Source organism: Cyprinodon tularosa, unplaced genomic scaffold, assembly GCF_016077235.1.
Source record: "Cyprinodon tularosa strain WSP-4 unplaced genomic scaffold, ASM1607723v1 ctg619, whole genome shotgun sequence".
Lineage (NCBI taxonomy): Eukaryota > Metazoa > Chordata > Actinopteri > Cyprinodontiformes > Cyprinodontidae > Cyprinodon > Cyprinodon tularosa.
Genome location: NW_024039362.1, coordinates 220253 through 245169, shown reverse-complemented (window position 1 = coordinate 245169; position 24917 = coordinate 220253). Strand labels below are relative to the sequence as shown.

At 38.2% G+C, this 24917-nt stretch overlaps 1 protein-coding gene across 6 annotated transcripts in view; it reads left to right on the top strand.

Moving 5' to 3' along the window:
* Positions 1-24917, top strand: part of gria4a (glutamate receptor, ionotropic, AMPA 4a) — a 164909-nt gene that overhangs the window by 118392 nt on the left and 21600 nt on the right. For all 6 annotated transcript variants that reach the window (XM_038307702.1, XM_038307701.1, XM_038307703.1 and 3 more), the window contains exons 14-15: positions 10123-10321; positions 23134-23381. In XM_038307702.1, coding sequence (XP_038163630.1) covers positions 10123-10321; positions 23134-23381 — 447 coding nt within the window. The remainder of the gene's footprint in view (positions 1-10122; positions 10322-23133; positions 23382-24917) is intronic.

Sequence of the window (24917 nt, the reverse complement as noted above, 5' to 3'; positions counted from 1 at the left end):
GGGGAATATCAACAATGCAGTTTAATAACATTTTCTATGACATGGCTGCAGAAACATAGCCTACTGCATGACTCCAAGCCTTTCCACTCAGCTTTCAAACTGTTCATGCAGACAAAGGCTGTAGAGGAGGAAGCCAGTGTATAGATTCGTTATCTCCCCTGAAAAATAAGACATTGTGAAGGAATTATTCCTCTTCACTGTATTAGCTCAGCTACTTTGTTTATCCATTTATTTATTTTCCTCAGTCTTCTTCAGGTTTCAGTTAATATTGTGAAGTGCTTTGAAAACGTATTCATAGCGGTCCAATATTTTCACATTTTGTCAAGTTACAATCATAAACACATAAATATGATTGATCAAATAGTTCCATTACAGCCATGCCTGAAATTGTATATTTCCTGAGATATTTTGCTTCTGATCTGCTCAGACCAGGTTTTCTGCCCCCCCCATGCAAAAACATGTTGCAGCCACCACCATGTATCACATAGCGCATCTGTCAATCAACGTTTATGTAAAATGTACTCTACACATTTAAAACAACCAAAGTACTATACATATCGATGAATAAAAAAAAAAAAAAACTTTCCTGGGAAGGTGTATCAGATTAGATGGACAATGGATAAGACATGCAAGACCATTTTGGTCTGCGTTATCTATATGAGTGTGTTGCACATGTGTCAGCTTGAGTGGCCATAAAATAAAATTGAGTTGAAGAAAATAATAATGATAACAATAATTAATTATATTATTTATTGGCTCTAGAATATATACCCTGCGCCTGACAGACATAAGAGCAGGGGCCATTCAGACTTGTCTAAACAGTTGAGTTTACGTCCACCCACTTCCCACAACACCTCTTTGAATCCAGTTATTGCTAGCCAAGGTAGGCCAACAATAATTTAATTCAACATAGCCTTGCTTTATACTTAAGTCATAAAGCAGGGGTGCCCAAGTCCAGTCATCATTACCAGGCCTCTTTAGATATAGATGATATGCTGATGAGGGAATTCTGCTATTTAATTTATCTGGCCAGGGATTTACTGTATCACAAAAGTTGCAGGACGTTAGCTCTTCAGGACAGGACTTAGCCACACCTGCTGTAAAGGAAGGAGGAAAAAAAATCCATCTTGCCACAAAGTAGGTATGAGCATTTTCAGGTGACCCCCCCACATCACCCCCTTAATGCCACAATAATTAAGTTCTGTGCTGCAGAGAAATATTTCCCCCCTACTAACACTGTCCTTCTACTGTGATTTCAGTCCAGATATGTTCACATGCAGCTAGACTCTCTATCCTCTCGTCTGTCTTTGCAACAGTGCAAGCAGGACTTCCACACGTCCCTCGCACATACACATAAACACACACACTCATGTCATTAAACTGCTATTTATCATTGGTTATTTGATGGACACCATTATGAAACCAGGCATAGCTCCTTACTTCATCACTCTATTTTACATTTTCCCTGACAGTGAAGACATTTTGTTTTGATCATGTCTCACCATTGGATGTTAAATTTGCCATTTCGAGTGGGATTATAAGGGAATACAGAGAACAATTCTGGCTTTTAAGAAGACCTCTGATGAATGAGCTCAGGGGGTTTTTTGTTGTTGTTTTTTTACCTTTTTGGCTATTTACTCATTCTTTCTACTTTTGAGAACAAATTACTGTTCTTTTAGGTACTGTTCGTAAACTTTATGAGCTTAATGTGATCAGTTTTTAATTTTGCATGTTTCATTTGAGTATGTGGTATGTATGTGGTATGTATGTGGTAAATTGTCGCTGTGAAGGTGTGTGTGTGTGAGTGGGTGGGTGCATGTGTATGTCAGTTACTATCACAGGTCCATTGGTATTCAGCGTGGGTCCCTCCCTCTGTGCTGCAGTCATCTCTGCAGTCTTCTAGACACACCACCACCTCTACATTCTTGTTCTTTTTTTCCATACATATTTCTGTCTTTCTTTTCATCTTTTTTATTCATAATATTTTTGTGCTTTAAAATTCACATTTCTTCAAAGATTTCCCATGCTTATATTATAGTAGCATGCCTGCATCCAGACACATGCAAACATATTCTTTCCTTTGTAAACACAACAACTTGTTTTTTTCAGCACCTTTTTGTTCATGTTCATGCCCATGATGTACTGGCTGTCAATGGAAATGAGTATATTCACCCTTGTTGACTTCGCATTGTCACAGTGACCTTGTTAAGGCAGTTGCACAACCAACCTGTCATCTTTGGCCTACAGCCTTTTAGATTGATGATAGCAGTAGGCCTGGTCAAACACAAATGTAGACGATAAAATGATTGACAGCACAGTAAAAAGTAGGTTTTTTAGAACATAATTCATGGACTGAAGAAATGGTTTAATGAAATCCCACTGACCGAAAGATCCATTGTAGGGAAGGAGAAGTGGAAAACTGATCACAACCTAGCATTCTCAGGAGGGTTGGGCTTGTCAATATGCTTCTGAAATTACAGCCTTCTAATTCAATGGGCATGTGTGTGTATTCCAAGGTGTGTCAGTTGCTCGGTTAGGTGGAGTTGTGCACTTGTCAAGTTTGTGCATTTTATAAGAGTATTTGTCAGTATCATTTGACCGTATGGAGGGAATAATCATGGGTGTGTTAAATTCTTAATTGGAGCAGCAGCTCCCGCTGATGGCATGACTAAATAACTGGAGTAGTGGCTAAGTAATAAATTTTGGGTCTCAAGGTCACTAATTGGAGACCAGTTGCTCATATTAACTCATTTTATTTATGATTTACTTCCTTCATAGATCTTAGAAGCCATTCCTTGTGACTAATGAATGCTGTTATTTTCATATTCACCCTCCAGCAACTAATATTTCATCTCTTAATCGTTTTTTTAAACTAAAAATATTTACTTTATGTTCCTCAATACAGCTCCATTTGTTGTGAGGTGTCTTAGCCCAATAGAATACGTAACTGTTTAGAAAAAATTGAACTTAAGAATTAGGGATGCTGAGGGGATTTTCCTTTATTCTTACTTAAATGTGTGATGAATCACATGTTTAGGCTTTTCCAGGAACATCAGCAACCATAGAGAAATATAGTGACCATTAATTTCCTTATATCTCATTGACAATTACTGGTCATGCCACATCAAAAAGTATCATGAAGGATGATTAATACTTGTGTAAACTTGGTTTTGTGAGTTCATCAGCAATTGGAAGAATTAAAAAGGTTCTTCAAATGTCTCATTGTCTTTAAAAATTAAACATAAAAAATTTTAAATGAAATACTAACAATTTCTACCCAACAAAGTAAAATAAAAACAGTCTTAATAAAAAAGGAGAGAGACACTATTAGGTTCTTTAAAACAAGACAATTCTAGCAATAGTCCTAGCAACAAAAACAATCTTTTTTCTAAATGAAATAAATGTTTAAAGAATCCCAGACTGAGATTTAGAGAGGTTTTCACCATTGTAAAATAACTTAGTTCTGGTTTATACTTTGAATTTGTTTGGTTTTGCCCTCTAGGGTAGCATAAAAATCCATGTTGTTTTCTTTTGTCTAGTTTCTTTTGGAGGGGGGTGGTTCTTTTTGGGGGGATTACAGATTGACTTAAGTTTTTTTTTATCTTAAATTCTGTTTTAGGGGAACATTGTTTAGCATAAAATTATCCATTTCAGGTTTGATTGATCAAAGTATTTTACCTTTGAACTGGAGAGGTTCAAAGGTAATTCACATAGCATTAATACCATTACTATAAAGTCAATTTTATTTATACATCAACACTCCACAATACATTTAATCTCAAATAATATGTCTTGGAGAGAAACAGGAATGAACACTGAAAAACAGGCCATCCATAATTGAGTGCTGCGCCTTCATATAGAGCAGGGGTCATCAATGCCCCCAGGGACCATCAAGGACCACATGGGGTGCCCTCACCATCTTCTGAAAACAGAAGAGCTCACCAGTGGGCTAAAAACATAAAGGCAGCTGCATCACATAAGGAGTATCAAACTTACAGCAGATCTCATCATACCAGTTCTTATAGAACTCCCTCTTTGTAAAATTATATATTTTCTAATGTTGTGTTTGGTCTATCAAGCATTAACTAATCTTGGGCCATGATACATTTTTAAGCGCCTGACAAGAATAAACCGCAAAGATGTCAAGGTGTTCACAGGCATGTTTCCTGTTCCAAGTACACAAAAAATAATTTTCACAAAAGCTAGACCTTATCTGTACTTCAGAGGCTTTCTTCTTCAATATGCAACTATTCATTTAAAGTGTACATCTTTAGCAAATTTACATTCTACATTTAATGTACATCCACAAATTTATACATTTTGACGGTATTGTTTACCAATAAAAAAACTGTATTTTTATAAAGAAGTGGATAAGAACAAAGGATACGATATAGCTGATCAAATAAAGTGAAAGAAAAACTGAGACTCTTAGGAACACAAAGAAAATGTTTGTCTAAGCTTTGTCTTACCCAACCTTTTTTCAAATCTGGGACTACTTCATGAAATACAGCATACTCTGTTTTTTTCCCTTGACTAAAAATCAGTGAATGGATGGGTGATATTAGTGCATTAAATATAACCTTTTTTTTAATCATCCACAATATCAACAATAGAGAGCAGAAGCAAGTAACTATGGATTTTGCTGATGGGTTTATCAGACAGTGTAATGAATGAATAATTCACCAGCAGTTTCTCTATTCTAGAAAACCTTTCCTAAAAATTATTTTCAATTAGCCCCCAAGAAAATAGTCATGGGTGAAACAATAAACAACCACACTTCAGTCAGGTGAGGAAGATCCGGATGCACTGGATAAGTATAGAGGTATCGCCCAAAGCAGAGTGTGTGAGAGAGAGAGAAAGCCATAGAAATAGAAGTACACAGAATGCCATTAATCTTTCAAACTGAGGATCGGGGAGGCAATCTGTTGGCTATCATGGATGATACATGACTTGCTGTAAAACAATTCGGCTGTTGCATACCAACACAAACTTCCAGAAGAAGTCATGAGGTCACATGAATCAAAACCTTTCCCCCAAAAAATGTGCCCCTTACTGGTTGATAAAGCGAAACATGCAACATTGACACAAAATATTCTTAATTTTTAATCCATATTCCACTCTCACCTTGTGAAAAAATATTTATTGGAGCAACAAGGAGTACTAAGAGGAAGGCCAGTTTTGTGAAGGAAAAATATGTAAAGAATTTGACCTTTGCAAATGTTTGCATTATGGCAGAGAGAAAAAATTCTAACAAATTATTATCATCCTATACAGTGTACCCTATGTCCTCAAGTAATTTTGATTCCTCTTGTACCAATTCAAATTTCAGGACTCCTACTGCCACACTGTTTCCTATATTACCACATGTGATTTGACACTGTAGAATTCCATCTTACATGTGTCCTGACATGGGTAAATGAAATGCATTATATAATACACAGGGACCTAACAGTTATCTAAAGTATGTGTGATTTATGTTGGGATGAAGGGTGTAAAGTCTTTGTTCTGTTAAATTGGGAAGGAGCAGTGTCACAACATTTTTTTGCAGTGACTGCCATCTAGTTTTTTGCTTTTCCATTTTGGTCAGTGGCCCACTTTAGGGCTGAAAGGTAAATACTCGGGTTTCCTTAAGTGATGAAAATACACATTAACTAAATTAGACATAATGTGGATGTTGTCAAATGGAACCGCTTCAGCTTGAGGGTAGTGGGCGTTCATTGGTTAAAAAATTGGCTTGTACCACCCAAATATGTAACAGAGAGACATTTACGTAAAGGTGAGACTTTACTTATATCACAAGCTTTATTTGATTTACTGCCATTTCCTTATTTATAAAGCACCAATTCACAACACATGTCATCTCAAGGCGCTTTGCAGAGAAAAATCATCAGCTCATACAGTTAAACTGATTCAAGTCTTCTAAGGAAAACCAGTTGATTGCATCTACTCATTGACTCAAAGGCAATCCCTTACACCAAGCATGCTTGTAGCTACAGTGGAGAGAAAAAACTCCCTTTTAATAGGACGAAACGTCCAGCAGAACCAGGCTCAGTGTGGGGGGCCATCTGCCGAGGCCGACTGGGGTTCAAGGAGACAAAAGAAGATGATATCTCCTTCTAGGCCATTTACCATTCAAGTCAATATACAATCAAAACGCTGTAATTGCAATCTGGATTAGCTGATCATGAAGCAGCCTGTGCTGATATATCAGATGAGTAGAAAGATGCTGGAACTTTGTGCACCTTAGCAGCATATCATATTGCAACACTGACATACAAGAAAGATCAGAGATAGTGTAATGTGGTTATGAAGGTGCTGTCAGCATTGCACAGTATAACGTTGCATAATATCGGATAGTGAGTCATCCCAGACTTAAGGTAAAATGTGGAGAAGCCACAAAGCAATCTCTCATGTTATTCTGCTGTGAATTATGCTAGGGTTGAGCATTAACTTTATATTTAAATTTTGCTACTTACTTCTGAAGTTCATTTACTTTAAGCCCTGACAGAAACCAACAGATTTCCTTCAAAAGCTTTTAAAGATGCATATGTTTGGTGTTTTTCCTGTCCATAGCCTTAAGAAAAATATCAGCATATTGTTACTATTATCCTGCCCCTTTTGGGGGCTGCTATGCTTTTCCAAGCCATTGCCATATGTTTTTCTCCTATATGTTAATAACAAAATTAGTCTGTGTATTTATTCTGCCATCTTCCTCCCTCTAATTTGGAAAGAATGTTTCCCCTACCAAACAGAAACCATGAATTTTTTTTTTTTTATCAATATTGAGCCTATGAGCGACAGAAACTATGTTTTCCCATCTGCTGAGGACATCTGTGTTTTGAGATTGTTTTTGAACTTTTAATTAATTATAACATCTGTAATATTTTTAGATTCTATTGTTGTCTTATGGACCATCTGTCTCTGTCAGGCCACTCAAACGCTTTGTGAGTGTAATGTGAAAACAACCCATAAAAATATCGACTAGCAGGCAGATACAATCTTACACTGGTTTATAAATTAGTTCAAACTGATATCTCAGTGCTTACTCCAACCAGTTCATATATTGAGTCTGTATGTGACTGAAAAGTCTTTAAAAGAGGCATTCCATCCTTTGAACAGCAGCCAAAAGAGGATGCAACAGAGTGACACTTTATGCAAGCAAAGAGATAAATGCACCTTGCAAATTCCTCAACATGTCTCTCTTTAATCTCCTCAAATCTAAATATAACTTAAAAAGCACTGCATTCATATTAGGCTGTTGCAAGTAAGAGTATGTGATACACTAAATTCTACGAAAGTGGCTGACATCAAAGTTTTTTTGTGTATAACCCAATATTATTAGTATTTTTCAAACATCACCTTTTGAAATGAATAGTTCCTGTCTAATACAGCATTTAACTTCTCTCTCAGCGAACATATCAGCTATTCAGATAGTCATTTTTACTGAGTCAAGTGATGAAGAATTGCTTGCTGTTATTAAGCCCCATATTAAATCCAACTCTAGTAATACTACTTTGTCCTACAGGCAGCACTCTGCAAATCCATCAAGCTCAGTAGCTACCATAACGCTGTGTTTAACTTAAATGTACACCTCATTTTGCAAATGTATTAGACCAATCTGGGTCGTCTTTCATCACATTATTCTCCTTTTAACTGGTGTGTTTTCAAAATCTGCAAACTTCCTCCTTTTTCAGAGACCTGGGTTAGAAGCCAGTAGCTCTTTTCTTTATAAAGAAGTCAGAGCACTGTAGTGGACCCATCTGTAAAACTTCTTTGCAGATGTCACCACTGTCATTGGTTTAATCTGGCCTGCCCAGCCAGACTAATTTATGCCATGTATAGGCATATTAGTCTGAAAAGGAGCGGGTAGAATGAATTTCAAATGCAGGACTAAATGAGTCACTGAAAACAGTTGAAAACCAATAAAATAGTAAAGGATATTATTTAAAACATCATTCTGAAAGTGAAAGCCTCTTCCAGTTGTTGAAATGTTAGAATATAAACAGCTTTCTCTGAGCATAATAAAACATTGCTCCATGTAATCTTGACCATTATGGTTACTGGGAAGCGCTATTGCATTTTGGGCCCACCTCCTGCACTGTGATTGGTCTGGTCTGTTTTGGACCAGAGAGCATTGAGCCTTACCAGACCGACTTATGTCCTGTGTAAGTTATTCTGGTCTGCCAGGCTGGGTATAACCCAGGACAATTGGACTCAGAGACAGTGCCAGCTGACCCATGGTGTGGTAGAACCACATGAGGCTTGAACTGCTCAAGACAGAACAACTGCCCCTGGCAACAACACTACTCCGTGCAGAAACTCAACATATACAACTTCTCACAGGGTGCTGCTCATCCTCTACGTCACCATTATTCAGTTTATTTTTTGCACATCTACAACTATTTGGTTTTGCCAGACTGTAACAAACATGTAGATCTACAGAAATGACGATTAGGGCTGAATTATACATGTCTTGGGTAAGGAAAAAGGGCAGTGGGCTTCTTTTTAGACTGGCACATCCTGAAAACAAACTGTTCAGCCTTTTACCTTCTGGTCAGTCCAACAGGATGCTATTTGCAAGAAAGAGGTTCCACAAAGACATTTTCTTGCACGAGGCTGTCTGTTGATTAGCACCTTCAATGCCTTACTGTCTAAGCGTCTAGCTGCTCTGCCATAAGCAAATAAAATTGCACAACTAGTCTTTTTTTCTTCCATAGATAGGTAGGTAGACAGACAGACAGACATATACTTGAATCTAGATGAACATACATGCATGTGCGTTTATTTTTATGCCTTTTTTCATTTCCTCTTAATTTGAAATATCTATGCCTAGTGTCTGAGTACTGAATCCTAGCCAATACAGCAGATTCTGATTTTCTTTTCTTTTTTTTTGTGATAAAACCGCAGTGGGGCACAACATGTGGAATTTATATCAGACAAAGTAACCTGAGTAAAGTGTTATCAGAAATTAAGAAATTTAACCAAAGTGAATTTAGCCTTAAGGTGACAAAATATTGTCTAGAGATTTTCCTGCAGGATTATGTGATAGATTACAGATTTTATGCAGCCAGTAAACATGGTAAGTTTCCCAGGTCCATAAGCAGCAAACAGCAGAAGTTATTACATTACTTTTTTTTTTCTCTTGGTATAATCTTCCCTTTCTGGAATGCCATTTTTCTTTTATGACTTAACATTTTGTGATGCATACATTTCCTAAATGTTTTAAATTGTTCTCCCTTTTTTTTTTCAAATAACATTAGGCAACTGTGCATGATTCTTTAGTCTTTTCATAATATATTCCTTCTTATTAGTCAGATGTCTTTTAAAATAGATTTCAAGGTACTTTTTAGTTTAAAAGCTGCAGCATATTTGAGTTATTGTGATTTTTGCTGGGGCACCGAAAATGTGAGGATATGCATTCAGGAATGTGCCCTAGTAAAAATGGTATAACAAGACCTAGGCTGACAGATGTTACGGATTTCTTTTATTTTTATTAAAGTAACAAGATATTTTATTGACTCCAGCAGAGAAAAAATATCTAAATTTCTCTGTCTACCATACCTCTTCCACACTTTGTCTAATACACTTTCCTTTTTTTGGTCTGTTCACCACTATTTTGTTTAAACGAGTTTATGTAATCGAAAGAAAACTAAATGAATTGCCACTTACTTTAGCTGACAATGGGTGGGTGAAGAGTCTAAACATGGAGAAAAGAGATTGAGAGAATGAGACGGAGCAGAGCCTAGATTGCAATCTGTTTTGTATAGCCTGTTATTGTTACTGCTGAAATGCTTTTGGCCTGGAAGACAATTACTTTGCCAGCTACAGCAGGATTACAGTCATGCACACTTTAGTGTTAAAAATGTTAGTGTGAAAGAGTATTTTGTCTTGCACATCCTTGAAAGAGGAATTAATGGTAATGTTTTTTTGTCCAGTCTGTCACTTAGCTTTTATTTAATCCTGTTATTCCTCTAAATCATCTTTGACCCTCATCTCACTTTCTCCTATTTTCTATCAAATCTGGTCTTTTATATACCTAATCTCTGTACTCTGATTTTGTCCTCCCTCTTCTTCTTTTTCATTCTCATACTCATAACTGCCGACTCTCACCACTCTTTTTAGGTCCCTGTCTGGACGAATTGTCGGAGGTGTGTGGTGGTTCTTCACTCTTATCATCATCTCCTCCTACACAGCCAACCTGGCTGCTTTCCTCACTGTGGAGCGGATGGTCTCACCTATAGAAAGTGCAGAAGACTTGGCTAAACAAACAGAGATAGCGTATGGGACACTGGATTCAGGCTCCACAAAAGAGTTCTTCAGGGTATGGACACAGTCTGCTGACTTTCTTTAGGATATTTTGCTTTTTTATTTTTACTTTTTGCTTACTGATAATGGTCATTATTTACTGAGCTTATAGACCAGATAACCCAGAACCTGAATGCATGTAAGAGGCCTAAATGTTTAGTCAATGCTGGCCGCTGCCCAAGTTACCAGTAGTTAATAATATAGACCTGGGAATACACTTTTTTTTCTTAGGAAATTAGAAGTAATAAGATAAAATGATAAAACCAGAAACATGCAGAACATGGTGGTCTGTTTTTTTTTGATTTTTTGATTTTTTTTTTGAAGCAATTTAACATCACACTGAAAATCTGACTAAAGACATGAATTGCCCTTTTGAGTTTCTATGTTCTACATCTTAGGTATAAATTTATTTTATCCGTATATATTTTAAGGTATTTTTGAATTACTTTATTTTGATTATCAGATTAATAAGGACTTTTGCTCCATTTTTCTCCACTGGAAAGAATAATAATTGTTGAAGGTTTTTCCGCCATTTGTGAATAATATCTCTCACTCTAGATATCTGATATTAAAAAGACTTGGGTCTAGAAGCCTAGCCATAGTTAGGTTTCCATGACTTTGTGTTTCATCTGTTGTAAAATTTCTTAAGGTTATTGCATGATATGCCAGTATTTTCACCCTGATTCACTGTATCTAATCACAGTTAATTTAAGATTTGACAAAGTTTGGAGTTATTTTAACATTCGATTGGATTTGATAGCTTTTTTGTCTTCATTAATCATTTCAACAAGTCATTATACTATTTACAAAGTTAATTGTTAAATGTAGAAATCTATTTAAATTTATATGTTTATCTGAAATAACTAAACAAAGAAAGGCATCATAAAACACATCTTATTATTGTATTTTTCCACCCCTATATGCTTTTTGCTACTAAACGAAAATTAAATACTTTAATGTTAGAAAAAAATGTTTCAAGACCCAAAGACACAAGCTACGGAAGCTGAGAGTGGTCTTGTACCTCTGATACTTTTACACGGTGGTTTTCTCGAGAAATCGAGTTAATTTTCTCATTATCTAAAGACGACGAAAGCCGTTTTCTCATAATATACGAGATGATAATTTTCTCATTAGAAAGCTGTTTTTTCATCATAAAAACATGATTGGCATGTGTTAAAACTGATTACATCCTTCAATACCACAACAGCTGGAAAGGATTTTCTAAGTTTAAGTAAAGGCAGCCTATGTGTAATTCTGTAAATAATCCTGTGTTTAACTTTAAGGTAACGAGACAATGTTGTTGTAATGATGATTTGCTTCTACTTCTGATTCATAAGCAATTAGACCTATGCTTTTTACACCTTAGCGCCTGGTGTTTTCTAAACAGCCTCAGTATTACGACTGTAACAGTTATCAGATGCATTAACCCCCAAAATGAGTCTAGATTAAAGATTTTCATTAAAAAACAGATTTTTTTCTACTGTATTCCATGCAATTAAATAATTCACCACGACCTGACAATGGGTGAAAAGAAATAGGAAACAAAAAACTGATTATTTGCGCACACTCAGTACCGCGACTGCACAACCATGGGCACCGCAGGCATTGATGGACTGGGAATCCAGGGCTGTTGGCCAGACTCATTCATTGCTCATACAGGTCAATCATCTCGTTATCTCTAGAAATCAACAACTGTTTTCTTGTGATATTGAGATAATTATCTCGTTATCTTGAGAAAACAATTAATTATTTAACCGTGATAACGAGATAGTTATGTCTTTATCTTGAGAAAGCTAAAAGGGAAATAAAGTCGAGTACGACCACTCTTGGCTTCCGTACACAAGCATTAATAAGCGAACCCTATACTTCCAAGAAGTTTCCCTGTAAGGTTGACTGTTGTTTTACTCATTGTTTGCATTTATTCACTCTCCCACAGAGTCACACAGTTATTTACTTCCTAATTATCGTCAGATGAAGTTATATAGAGGGTAAGAAATTATATAGGGATAATGTTTTTCCACAAGAGGCAAACAAAATTGATGATAAACGAAGTATCCCAGAATGACATTCACAATGCCTTTTGTCCCAGGGCATTTAACAAATGTGCTGCAGATGGCAGGCCCACCAACATTTCTAATAATAAAACACAAATGAGCATATTTTGAAGGACTTTTTTTAATACTGTTTTTGCTGACAAGCGAAAAACTCCCTCACATTATGCCCTTTGACCCCATTTTGCACCATTGCTTTTCTGTATGCTCTTGTGCATTTTTATGTATTTGCACTAGTGTTTGTGTTTGGAGATGGGTTGAGGAGTGGGGGGCTAGTGGCAGACAGTTTGTACTTCTCTGAGAGGCTCTCGCATCATCAACATAACGAGCGAGCTGAAATCTGTGAAGGGTGAAAAAGCAATTTAATCTCCCACAGCTGAGGGGGATTTGCAACTGCCATTAATTATCTTTGTGTGAGTATGTGTGTTCCTGTGTAGTATGAAAGAGTAAAAATGCATGTATGCACATTTGGCTAAATTGTATGCAGACAGTTGATATGTGTGTAGATGTTTAAGTAGCATTTTCTTCCATGCGGAATCCATCTGTCCCTTTGTGTATTTAGAATATGAGTGAATGGGAGGCCTGAAGGTGACTTGCAACAGCCATCTCCTTCTTCACAACCACACTCATTGTTAAAGATTTTAGAAAAGCCATGGTATTTTGTCACACATCTATCCCTCTGGGGCTAGACAGTGTTATGTACGTGCACAGAAACAGCAACGTTACTGTGTTTTCCATGTCCCGGACATTGCACAGACAGATGAATGAAGGGGCTGCAGAGGATGACGAGAATTTATGAGAGCTGTCCATGGCCAGGGTGAAAAATAAAGGCAAAGGTTTGAGAGAAAGGCAGGTTATAAGAGAGAGTGGAGGGGAATATTGGTCCCCTCAAATGTGAATAGCATTATTATGGGATAGGTGTCCGTCACGCTACATCAGTAACCTGACACACACACACACCACTCTCTGGTGCCGATTGCACTTCCTCAGGGCCAGGCTTGTTACTTGCAAAGCAACAATAGTAAGATTTAAATACCAGTAGAGAAAAAGAGCAAGAAGAAGTTGAATGCTCGTGGAGGATGCTTGTTATTTCCACTCATGAGTACACACAATTCACAGACTGATATGAGTTCTCCCAAACACATTCACATTGCCGAAGCAACTGGCTTATGTGGACAAATACAATAGTGTTAATCTAATATTGATATCATCCAACTATTTGAGTTAGGCTGTATGACATATAAAACTGCAGCAATAAAATAGATGTATCAGAAACATATTTAACATTTAACCATTGCTAATGTCATTTACAAAAATCAGTGCTGTGATATTTTCTAAGTGTCATTTTTGTCAGTTCATTGAAAAGCTTTTAATGAATTTAGTAGCAGCTGTAACCCTATTCCTGCTATACCCTATCATGAGGATGACCAGAATTTATGAGAGCTATCCATGGCTCATGTTAAGACATGAAAGATCCTAACCATGCACAGAGGGTACCACCCCAACTCCAGCACCCTGAGACTGTACACCAGCCGTAAGGAAGGAGGCAGAGGTCTAGTGAGAGTATGAGCAACTCTCCAGGATGAAAGATCCAAGATCCATAAATACATCAAGGACAAGGCTCCAACAGACAACATGCCCAGTGAATATCTCAGACAATGAAGAACAGAAGATGAGGTGCCAGAGACTCCATCATGGGAGAATAAGCCCCTACACAGGATGTACTACCTAAGCATAATCGAAGTGGCAGATATCAGGAAATCCTACCTATGGCTAGACAAAGCTGGACTGAAGGACAGCACAGAGGCACTCATCATGTCTGCACAGGAGCAGGCCCTGAGCACCAGGGCAATAGAGGCCCAGATCTAACACACCAGACAAGACCCCAGGTGCAGACTGTGCAAAGAGGCCCCTGAGACAATCCAGCACATAACTGCAGGATGTAAGATGATGGCTGGGAAAGTTTACATGGAGCATCATAACCAAGTTGCTGGAATAGTATATAGGAACATCTGTGCAGAGTAAGGGCTGAAAACCCCAAGGTCAAAGTTGGAAACACCCCCAAAGGTGGTAGAGAATGATCAAGCCAAGATCCTGTGGGACTTCCAGGTACAGACGGACCAAATGGTAATGGCAAACCAACCGGACATTGTAATGGTAGACAAAAAGTAGAGGAAAGCCGTTGTGGTTGACATAGCAATACCAAGGAACTGTAACATCAGGAAAAAAAGAACATGAAAAATTAGAGAAATACCAGGGTCTCAGAGTAGAGCTGGAGAAAACCTGGAAGGTCAAGGCATCAGTGGTACCCGTGGTCATTGGGGGCACTCAGAGCAGTGACCCCCAAACTTGAAGAGTGGTTACAGCAGATCCCTGGAAATACTTTAGATATCTCAGTCCAGCACAGTGCAGTTCTAGGAACGGCAAAAATACTGCGCAGAACCCTTAAGCTGCCAGGCCTCTGGTAGAGGACCCGAGCCTGGAAGAAAAAGAGGGGAAGAGATCCATCCATCCACCCATCCATTATCTGACACGCGTGTCCCATTTGGGGTCGTGAGGGGTGCTGGTGCCTGTCTCCAGCTGTCAATGGGCGAGAAGTGGGGTACACCCTGGTCAGGTCGCTAGTCCATCACAGGAGGGGAAGAGATACATATATATATATATATATATATATATATATATATATATATATATATATATATACATATGTATATTGTTTATTTATGGTATAGAACACAGATTTTTAAGCATGAAATAGGGTAAAAATGCGTAGGTGTATAATTTAATGTTAAATACAGTAAGGTGTATATGAAGATAACATACTCATATAGCTGTGCAACATAGAAATGTTATCTATCTTAGAAAAATGCTAGCTGTAGTGAAATGACGCCCATGGGCTCACTTTAACAATGGTTATCGTTGCTAAGCATGGTGTGGTACAATGAGAAGTTTAAAAAAAAACACCAAAGTGGTATATTTTAAACGTTATACCTCTGTGTTTGCATACAGCAGTGCTATCATTCTCAGTAATGGTTTTGCACCGTGTTAAAACGAACATTTACTCTGGTGTCGATTCTAAAAACTTAAGAAGAAAAAAAGAGACAGTTGGTACATGGAGCTGATTGGGGATTCTCTCTGCACAAACAACTTAATTGTCAGTACTCAGAAAGTTGGATCCAGAATTCAGGCAGACAAACTGAAGTGAGAAAAAGCGTTTATTAATTGCTCAGTGTTCTGCATCACATCTGGAAGGACTACAGGGCTGGAATCTCTGTAGAGGGAGAAACACAGTAACTGACCACGTAACTCTAACAGGGAACGTTACCGAGTTTGTGTGTCAGTAACCTGGTTATTAAGTTCAGTCCGAGCCCAGAGGAAGGAATGGAATCCAGCCGAATGATTTTCTACAGCATTAGGCAGAAGCTGGCCAGAGAGTTCCAGGTGTAGAAGCCAAAGGTGCTGTAGAGCACACCTACGTACAGAAGCCAAGTGACAAGGAAGAGCAGAAGAATCCAGAAAGAGAATCCAAAGGCTGTGTCGATGAGGAAGCAGAATTCCAGGTCAGATCAGAGATCAGAAGAGTTATCAAAGGGAAATCCAAGCCGGGGTCGGAAGACAAATCCAAGGTCGTTAGCAGGCAGAATCCAAAAGAAGTCTCTAGACAGGTCCGGCAAAAAAAAAACAGAACAGGGGCAGGCAAACTCAGAATTCCAGGAGCAGAAACTAGTCAGGATCAGGTAATCAGAATAAACACGCTGGGGTATGCTAGTGATCTGGCACTGATGGCTGGGACAAAGCAGTTTAAATAAGAACTGGAACAGATGGATCTGATAATTGATCATGAAAACTGGGCGGAACTAGGGAGGTGCATGAAGTAAACCAATAAACCTGTCTGTGCAAAGATCATGATAACAGTTTTTTTGCTAACATTTTAGAAAAAAACTTACAATTAGTTAAAATTAGTTGTTAGGTCTTAATTATGAATAAATAGTTTTAAAACATAAATATTCTTTGTAGTCCTGGATGTGTTTTAGAGATTATGTCTATGCCATAGCATTAAGTCTTTCTTTCTTTGACAGTGTGTTTTATTTTTTTTACACAACCCATTAAAGTTGACCAGTGTATCAGTCACTGTTAAACAAAGAGGAAACCACGGCATTATATTACAACATCATGTTACTGCTGTAGATATGCAGTGTTTTCTAACCCACACAGCATTTTTCTGTTTAACAATGCAATATTGGTCTTATCTGATCAAAGTACCTTCTTCAAACCTCTTTACTGTTTCCATCTACTTGACTTGAGCACTTTTTTTTTTAAATAAAATCTTTTTTATTTATATTGTCTCATTATAACAAATGTGCAGTGCTGAATAGTCACTACAGAGACATGAGATAGATACATGTCAATCACACCATGCACAAATGAAATGTATATATTAAACAGGAAAAAAAACAAAATAAAATATAATAAATAAAAGAAAGAGAAGAAAAGAAATTGAACAGTGTGCAAAATAATCCCTTCCATGTCATTGCCAGATTACTAGTCATATTTTAAAATCACTTTTAAACCAAAACCTCAGAGTGTAACACAAATGCGCAGCATGGCTGAGCAGTATTCAAGACCCAAACCTTTAAAGGGTCTGGAATTCTTTTAAAAAAGGGCCCCACTGCTTCTGAAAGCTCTTATTTGAATGCTGTAGTGAGTGCCTAATTTTCTCCAGTCTTAGATAGGACATGATATCCTCCAGTCATTGCACATGGGTGGGAGAGAAATTATCCTTCCACCTGAGCAGAATTGCTCATCGAGCCAGAATGGTGGCAAAGGATAAAGTGTGTTGTTTGGCTATGGTTAACTTTTTCTCCCCTCCCATGACCCCGAACAGAGCTGTCAATGGGTTCGGGTCTAATTTGATGTTTAACAACCAAGAGTGTATGAAAACCTCTGTCCAGTATGTCTTAAGGGCTGAGCAGGACCAGTACTTGTGAATGAGAGAGACCTCCTTATAATTACATTTCACGCAATGTGGACTTACATCTGGGTATATGGAGGAGAGTTTTGCTTTTGAAATATGAGTCCTATGTACCACTTTAAACTCAATTAAACAGTGACATGCATAGAAGGAGGTTGAAAAATCAATTTGAATATTGAGCCGCAAGTATCCTCTGATATAGGAAAACCCTAGTCCTCCTCCCATGCCGTTTTGAGCTTAACTCTGGGGTTACTCCTAAGATCCAAGATTTTGCTGTACAGAGCCGAAATTAGTCCCTTTATAAGTGGGTCTATAGAGAGGACAATGTCAACAATGCTCAGTTCTGCTGCTGTTGTGGTCATCTGAAAAAAGGACAAAGTGTCTTGCCTGAAGATACCTGAAAAAATTTGACTTAGGGAGGTTGAACTTTTCACCAAGCTGCTCAACTGATGCAAAATTATTGTCTTTGAACATCTCTTTGAAACGTACAATCCCTTTCCTGTGCCATTATTGAAAAGCAGAGTGATGACAGGATGATTTGAAAAGACAGTTTGATGTAATGGGGCTATGCAGTGAGAAGCTATGGAGACTAAAGCACTTATGAAATTGGGCCCAGATTTTTAGAGAATGTTTAACCACTGGGTTCCTGTTTGAACTAAGAGGGGGAAGTGAAAGTGAGGACCCGAGGAATGCAAGGAATGACAAATCATCGTTAGAACGCAACTCCATCGCCACCCCGTTAGGGCACTCAGGCTGGCCACAGCAGGAGGACCAAAATGCAAGGCAACGCAAGTTAGCAGCCCAATAATAAAAGTGAAAATTTGACCCCCTGTCGCCTTGTTTTTTTTAAGGTAAATCCTGTTCAAACGTGGCCATTTAGCCTGCCAAAAGTATGAAGAAAGAACTGAATCAAGAAGTTGATATCAGGATCCAGGGATAAAGAGCGGTAAGCAGTAAGATTTAATTTATAGCCTGAAAGTTTACCAAACTGACTGAGCAGCGACAGAACAGGGGGCAACAAAGCTGATCATCAGCATAGAGTGAGACTTTGTGTTCTGTGTGACCTCTCCAGACACCAAATATATACTTACAAGAGCGCAGTGCTGTGGCAAGCAGTTCGATAGAAATGCCGAAAAGCATGGGACCCCTGACGGGTTCCATGATGCAAACTAAAAGGTCTTGACCATTGGGAGTCTGTGCGAAGCAAATATAAAAGTTCAACACATGAAGTAAAATCTGAACCAAAACAAAATTTGATCAGCCCAGTTAACTGGTAGACCCATTCAACACGGTCAAATGCTTTCTCTGCATCGAGAGAAACAATGCATTGAAGGACATCTTCAGAGGCCGATTAAATAAGGTTAAACAGTCTTCTTATATTAAAGTAGGACTGCCTGCCCTTAATAAAGCCTGTGTGGTCTTTGCATATGATCGTGGGAAGGGAGTTTTCCAATCTGTGCGCAATGACCTTGGCTAGAATTTTAGCATCTGTGTTCAGAAGAGAGCTAGGTCTACAGGAGGCACATTTCGTTGGGTCTTTTTCTTTTTGGCAATAAGAGTGATACACGCCCCAAAAAATGAAGGAGGAAGGGAATGTTGTCTGCAGGATTCTGAGAGAACTGGACATAAGAATGGGCAAAGCAGCAAGGGAAATTTCTTTAGAAATTCTGCTGGGAGGCCATCAGGGGCCGGATACTTACCCGACTGCAGCGGGGAAATAGCTAGTGATATTTCTGCCTGGGATATAGGTTCTTCTAATTTCTTCCTCAGATCTGGTGAAAGACTGGGAAGACTGAGACCATTTAAAAAATTCGAGATGTCTTCACAATCAGCCTGAGATTCTGAAGTGTAACTTGTGCAAACTTTAAACCTACAGTGTGTAATAATTACAGGCATATAAAGTCAGAAATTTAATATATTATACATAACTATGTTATTTATCATCACCTATGAGCTCAGCCTTTTAACCATAATATTTGCGTTGCCTTAGAATTCGTTATTTATAATTACATAGGAGCGGGTCTCGCAGCCATGGAGGCTGACATCTTTGCGCTACGGCAAGCGCAGAGGCAACAAACTAGCGATTGCGAGATCTCCCATGACGCTCGAAAATAACTACGGCAAGTTGAGAGAGATTAACTGAGACGGTACTGAACAGTAGATGGCAGTATTATGCCTGAGAAGCGTTTAGTCTGCCTGAAACCAAAGAAGAAGAAGAAGCAGGTATACTGCGCATCAGTAACAAGAAAGGTGAACAAGGCGGCAGGCGTGAGTGACTTTGCAAACTGTTTGGCACTGTGTGGCCAAACATCAGACGAATGGAGGATCATGCCTACTCTGTAGGCATGATCTGTAGGCACAACGAAAAGCGGCGGACACCGAACCCCCGTCATCTAAGAAGCGGAAACACGACGAGAATAAACGCAAGCATGATAAGAAACGACAAAAAATACGGATCAACATTGGCACGGCATTTACACGATGGAAGTCACTGATGGAGGAAAAAGGTTTTCAAAGTGACGCTCAAGTTGCCAGTTTTCTCTTGGACAGGTAATTAATCCTACACACACAATTGTCTAATATCACTGCAGTTTTTGGAGTACAGGATGCTCAGACCTGTCTAAAACAATAACATGCTGCGTGATGATGCTGCTACTCTCCAGTATACTTATTCAGCAACGTCCCTGACGTTTCATAGGTAATGATTCAGTAATTTTCTGTAAAATAATTTTCTGGATATATACCTCGGTTACTTCTGTCCGGCTCCTTTGGAGATCTTCAAGCCTTTCCTCCTCTGCTCTCACCCCGCTGGCACCCCTCCCTCGCCTGGCCCTAGCTGCACGGCCTCCCTGCCCTCGCCCTCTTCCTCGCCTTGTAACCCCCGTGCCACCAAAATGACTTGGACTCTGTAAACGGGGAATATATATTCTTCCAGCGAACACAATCTCGCTGTTAAACTAATGACTACAATTACTTTGTCTGTTTATATCACCATGCAAAGCAGCTCACCAAAACGTCACAACGATGTAGAAAAAATAACGGGTATATTTATTATCTTAAGTCTACATGAAATCTATACCCTACACAGACTAATGAAATACTATCTGTAAAATTATCTATGTAAACAAACCTCATCACTTGAGAAGGTAGGTGATGTGGACGTCGTGGAAGACATTTTGTCCCGTAACGCTCGCCGTACTGTTGGGGGGGAGAAGCGGTGGGGGGGAGATGTTCATGTTGCTGCGGTCTGCAGTCTGGACGTTAGATGTCGCTGAAAATTACACACTGTAGCTTTAAACAGGGTTCATTGTGTCTTGTAGAGCGTATTATTATTTCTCCAATTACTTTTTCCAATAGAGGCCAGAGGTGGGGAGTGCACAACTAAAGGCCAAAACACAGGACAAGATTTTGAATCTGTGCCTACAGAAAACCAAATCATATTCAGTTACATCTGATTGAAATTAATGGGGCTGGCCAGATCACCCACAATTCGCTGCAAATGTGCTTGCACAGAGGTAGACACCTGGTCTATCTTGGTTGGACCTACACAGTAATTTGGCCTAAATGTCTTCAGTCAAACAGGAAGAGAAACACAGTGACAATGTAAAGCATGTCTGCTTCGTGAAAAATAAAAAGTAAAATCTCTAAACAACAAAGTAACCATGTTGGCCCAGTTCATATGGAAATACACAGGTCATATATAGCAACATTGGCACACTTGGACGTGCACATACACAATTAATAAAGCCTTTCAATCAGCTGTATACTTACCCATAGTGGGAGATTAGGAGCACAAAGAAAGTGAAGCATTAATTTCCTATGAATCTGTTACATAGTAAGAACTACAGATTTATGTTTACTACCCTGCTTGTTTATGCTATTGGAATTTTTGGGACATACTCCCCGATGAATACTTGAACTTGCATGGTCCTTAGAGGGAGCCTATATGTAGCCAGTATAACAAAGAAAATTGCATCAGAGCTAATAGAGTTGAACTGCAGTATTGTGTTTCAGTTTTAATAGTTGTCTGCAGAGGGTTACTGTAGGGTTAGGTTCTCCCCCACTACCTATGGATCTGTGTAGCCCCTCAAAAGTTATTTTGAGGCTTCTAGCTGCAACAAACCTGTGGGGTCTTCATAGTACAGCTGGTTTTACTCAAGAAATTCAGTAAAAGACAGGTGGTCTCTATTTAATGACAAAATAATTTCTAAAGGTATTTGGTTGCACTGGGTTTTACTTCCCGCTATTACATTAAACAGCACATGTCAATACCAAACTTTTGAAAACAATGTAGTTTTCTTTCCACTTTGCTTTTAGGCACTACTTCTTATTAATACATTACAGATATATCTCGATAATAATCCTGTTTAGTTTATATTGCAATTTTTACATTCTAGGACATTGTGTATTTTGCATGTATCTCATCCCTTAGAGAGCAGTAGGTTGCTCTCTCATGGGGAGCATTGTCTGGCTAAGTCCTGGTTCACAAAGACTATGTCATATGCTACTACTTGAAACCCTTCTAGTCAATACAGTAATTCCCAATGACTCTTAGATGCTGCTGTATGATGGAGAGCCTTCCTCCATCACCTGTCAGAGGAACTGGTCATGTCTTTATTTGATGAAGGATGTAGCCAAATGTGTAAATAAAATAAAATAAAAACTGCTAAGGCAGAGACAAGTCAGACACGGGAAGATTAGAACAGCTCCTGTATATTTCAAACCAAAAAGGAAGCTGTTTTGCTTAAGGACTGGCAGTTATTGTTTTGCACCAGTGTCACTGTAGCATCTCCAATACCACTCTCTATCCACAAGTCTATCACTCCCCAAAGGTTACTGCTGGGATTTGAATACAAGTTATCCTGTTTAGTAGACAGCTGCTTTATCCCTCTAACCTTGAGCATCATATCAGCTAAAATGAAAAGGACAAATTGATAGTGGAATGTAGCTAAAAATCTAGATAATTAATTAGAGGCATACATCACAATAACATTTTGTAATCAAATACTAATGTGTGACAAATAAGAATAAAAAAATCAATTACAGAAAATAGAATAAATAAATAAACATTACATTTGGATTATGATTAATAAAATTATTTAGTGATATATTAAAGGAGGAGTTTATTGTCATTGAACAGAATGAAAGAACATTTCATTGGACAGCATTTTTCAGCAGCATCATTGTCAGTGTTATATTGTTTGAATGGGCTGTTTAAAAATGGTCTGTGTTAATATATGAATATAGATATTGTGGGGGAAAACATTTATAAGACTGTTGGGGTAGTAATGAACGTGTTTTTGTTTCCATGTAGGAAGAGGGTAACGCCAGATTGGGTAAAATATGATGCATTGTTGGGACTTAAAGGTACTTGTGGGGACCAGTTAACTAAATAGAGAAACTTCATGGGCTAGGGTTTAGATCTAAGGTGTGAATCCAGTTAAGGTTAGGGTAAGGTAAATGTTGGAAGTGGTTAGGGTTTGGGTAATGGCCTGGGTTAGGCAATATAAATGATTGAAAGTCAATGAAAGGTCCCCATAAAACATGGCAACATAATATTGATGTGTGCACCTGTTTATGTTAGCTATTTAGGACTGTTTTTGGTATATTTACTGACCTCCTTAGAACCATCAGACCTAGTGGGGACAAAAGGCTCCTCACTGTGTGGCGGTCCACAATTTTCAAATTTACGGAGTAAATTCAACGTTTGAGCATTTTGTCATTGTTAATTTTCCATGTCAAAGTCTTTGTTTGTACCTTCAAAAAACCACCCTTTCTCTTTCCTCCCAACCTGCTTCACCCCAGAGGTCCAAGATAGCTGTTTATGAGAAGATGTGGTCTTACATGAAGTCAGCTGAGCCCTCCGTCTTCACCAAAACAACAGCGGAGGGAGTGGCAAGAGTGCGCAAGTCCAAGGGGAAGTACGCCTTCCTCTTGGAGTCTACCATGAACGAATACACGGAGCAGCGAAAGCCTTGTGACACTATGAAAGTGGGAGGAAATCTGGACTCCAAGGGATATGGCATTGCCACACCGAAAGGCTCACAGTTAAGGTGGGTGGAATAGTGTAACAATAGGAAACAGTAGCAACGCTGAGGCTGTACTATTGCTGCAATATTCCACCTACCCTGCTGTGCCTTTTAACCCACACATTAATTGGACTGACACTGCTGACAGGTTGCAGGCTTTTAGACATCAAAATTTACAATTGGATCATTAGTATCATTTGAAGAAATTAAACTAGATATATTATAAGTTAACTCTAACTTTATGCAGTAGTTGCACTTGGCAGCAGTGACAAATAAATGTTTTAAAAGTAATTATGTCATCATGCTTTCTCTTTTGCTTTAATTTCTGTCTTGTTTTATGTTTTTGTATTATGTTATTGTTTCTGTCAGTGTTTTTGCTGTACTAGTCCTTTTCTGCAACCTCTCTTTTGATTTAAGGCATGTCCTTTCTTTCTTTGTCCGGTGTCACTGTTATCCATACTCTCATCTGTGGTCCTTACCTTTGTTGCACTGTCAACCATACCTCTTTTTTCCATAGGGCCAACTTCCAGGTAACCTTGTCCATTTGTCTGCTGTCTTTATTGTGTTTTCCATGAATATGATGTTGAATGTTATTAGAATATAATACATATATTTGCAGAAATTTTCCATGAGGAGGGGTAGAAACTCAGACATGTGACACTTTCTCTAGAGCCACACGGGGGGAATTTATAGACTATCAGGAAACAAAGAACTGAGGGGCCCTGTCAATGGGGGGACTAGTGAGCAAAGCTATCCAGGCTTCCTGTATCAAAATTGTTACAAATGCAAAGAAGCATAATATTGATTCTCTTAATCACATAGATTGGTACATTAAAAAAGCCAAATGGGCAACTTAAATATCACATTATTTTTAATGCAATATACTTTATCAACCAATATGTAAACATTTGATTTAACAAAAATGTATTTGAGATAGAGGAAATGAATGAGAAAGCAACTGGTTATAACTACAGTTGTTCTTTTTATTTTGGCAATATACCCCATTTCAGTCCTGTACTTCTCTTACTTGTTAACATGAGTCCACAATACAAGTGAACAGAGTTTAGGACAGCATGAAATCTATTTAAATTGTTGGCTGAATGTGTGAACGACTAAAAAGCTTTGGTTATATTTTGGAGAAAGTTGATTTCTCGCTACAAATCAGAAATGGATGTCTTTTTCCCTCTTGGCCATTTTATGCCTTTGCAATTTGTACTGTTCCATGAGAAAGCTTAGTATTTTTCTCAAATCTGTTTTAAAAGTAAATTTACAGTATAATATTTAATAACTGACTGAAAAAAATGAACATAAAATAACTGAATTATACTTGAGGTTTTGCATTCATCACAATTCTTAATATTAAAAATAATTAACTACAATCAACGTAGTTTAACCCACAACAGTTGACCTAGACTAAAACCTATGGGAGTCTTAAGCCTCGGGAGCCCATCAGTGGGCCCTTGGGATTAAGTATAGTTATATAAAAAGGATTATTTTCAGGTCAGAATTGTAAGCAATGTATTATAAAATAGAAATATATACCAAGCAAAATGAAGGTAC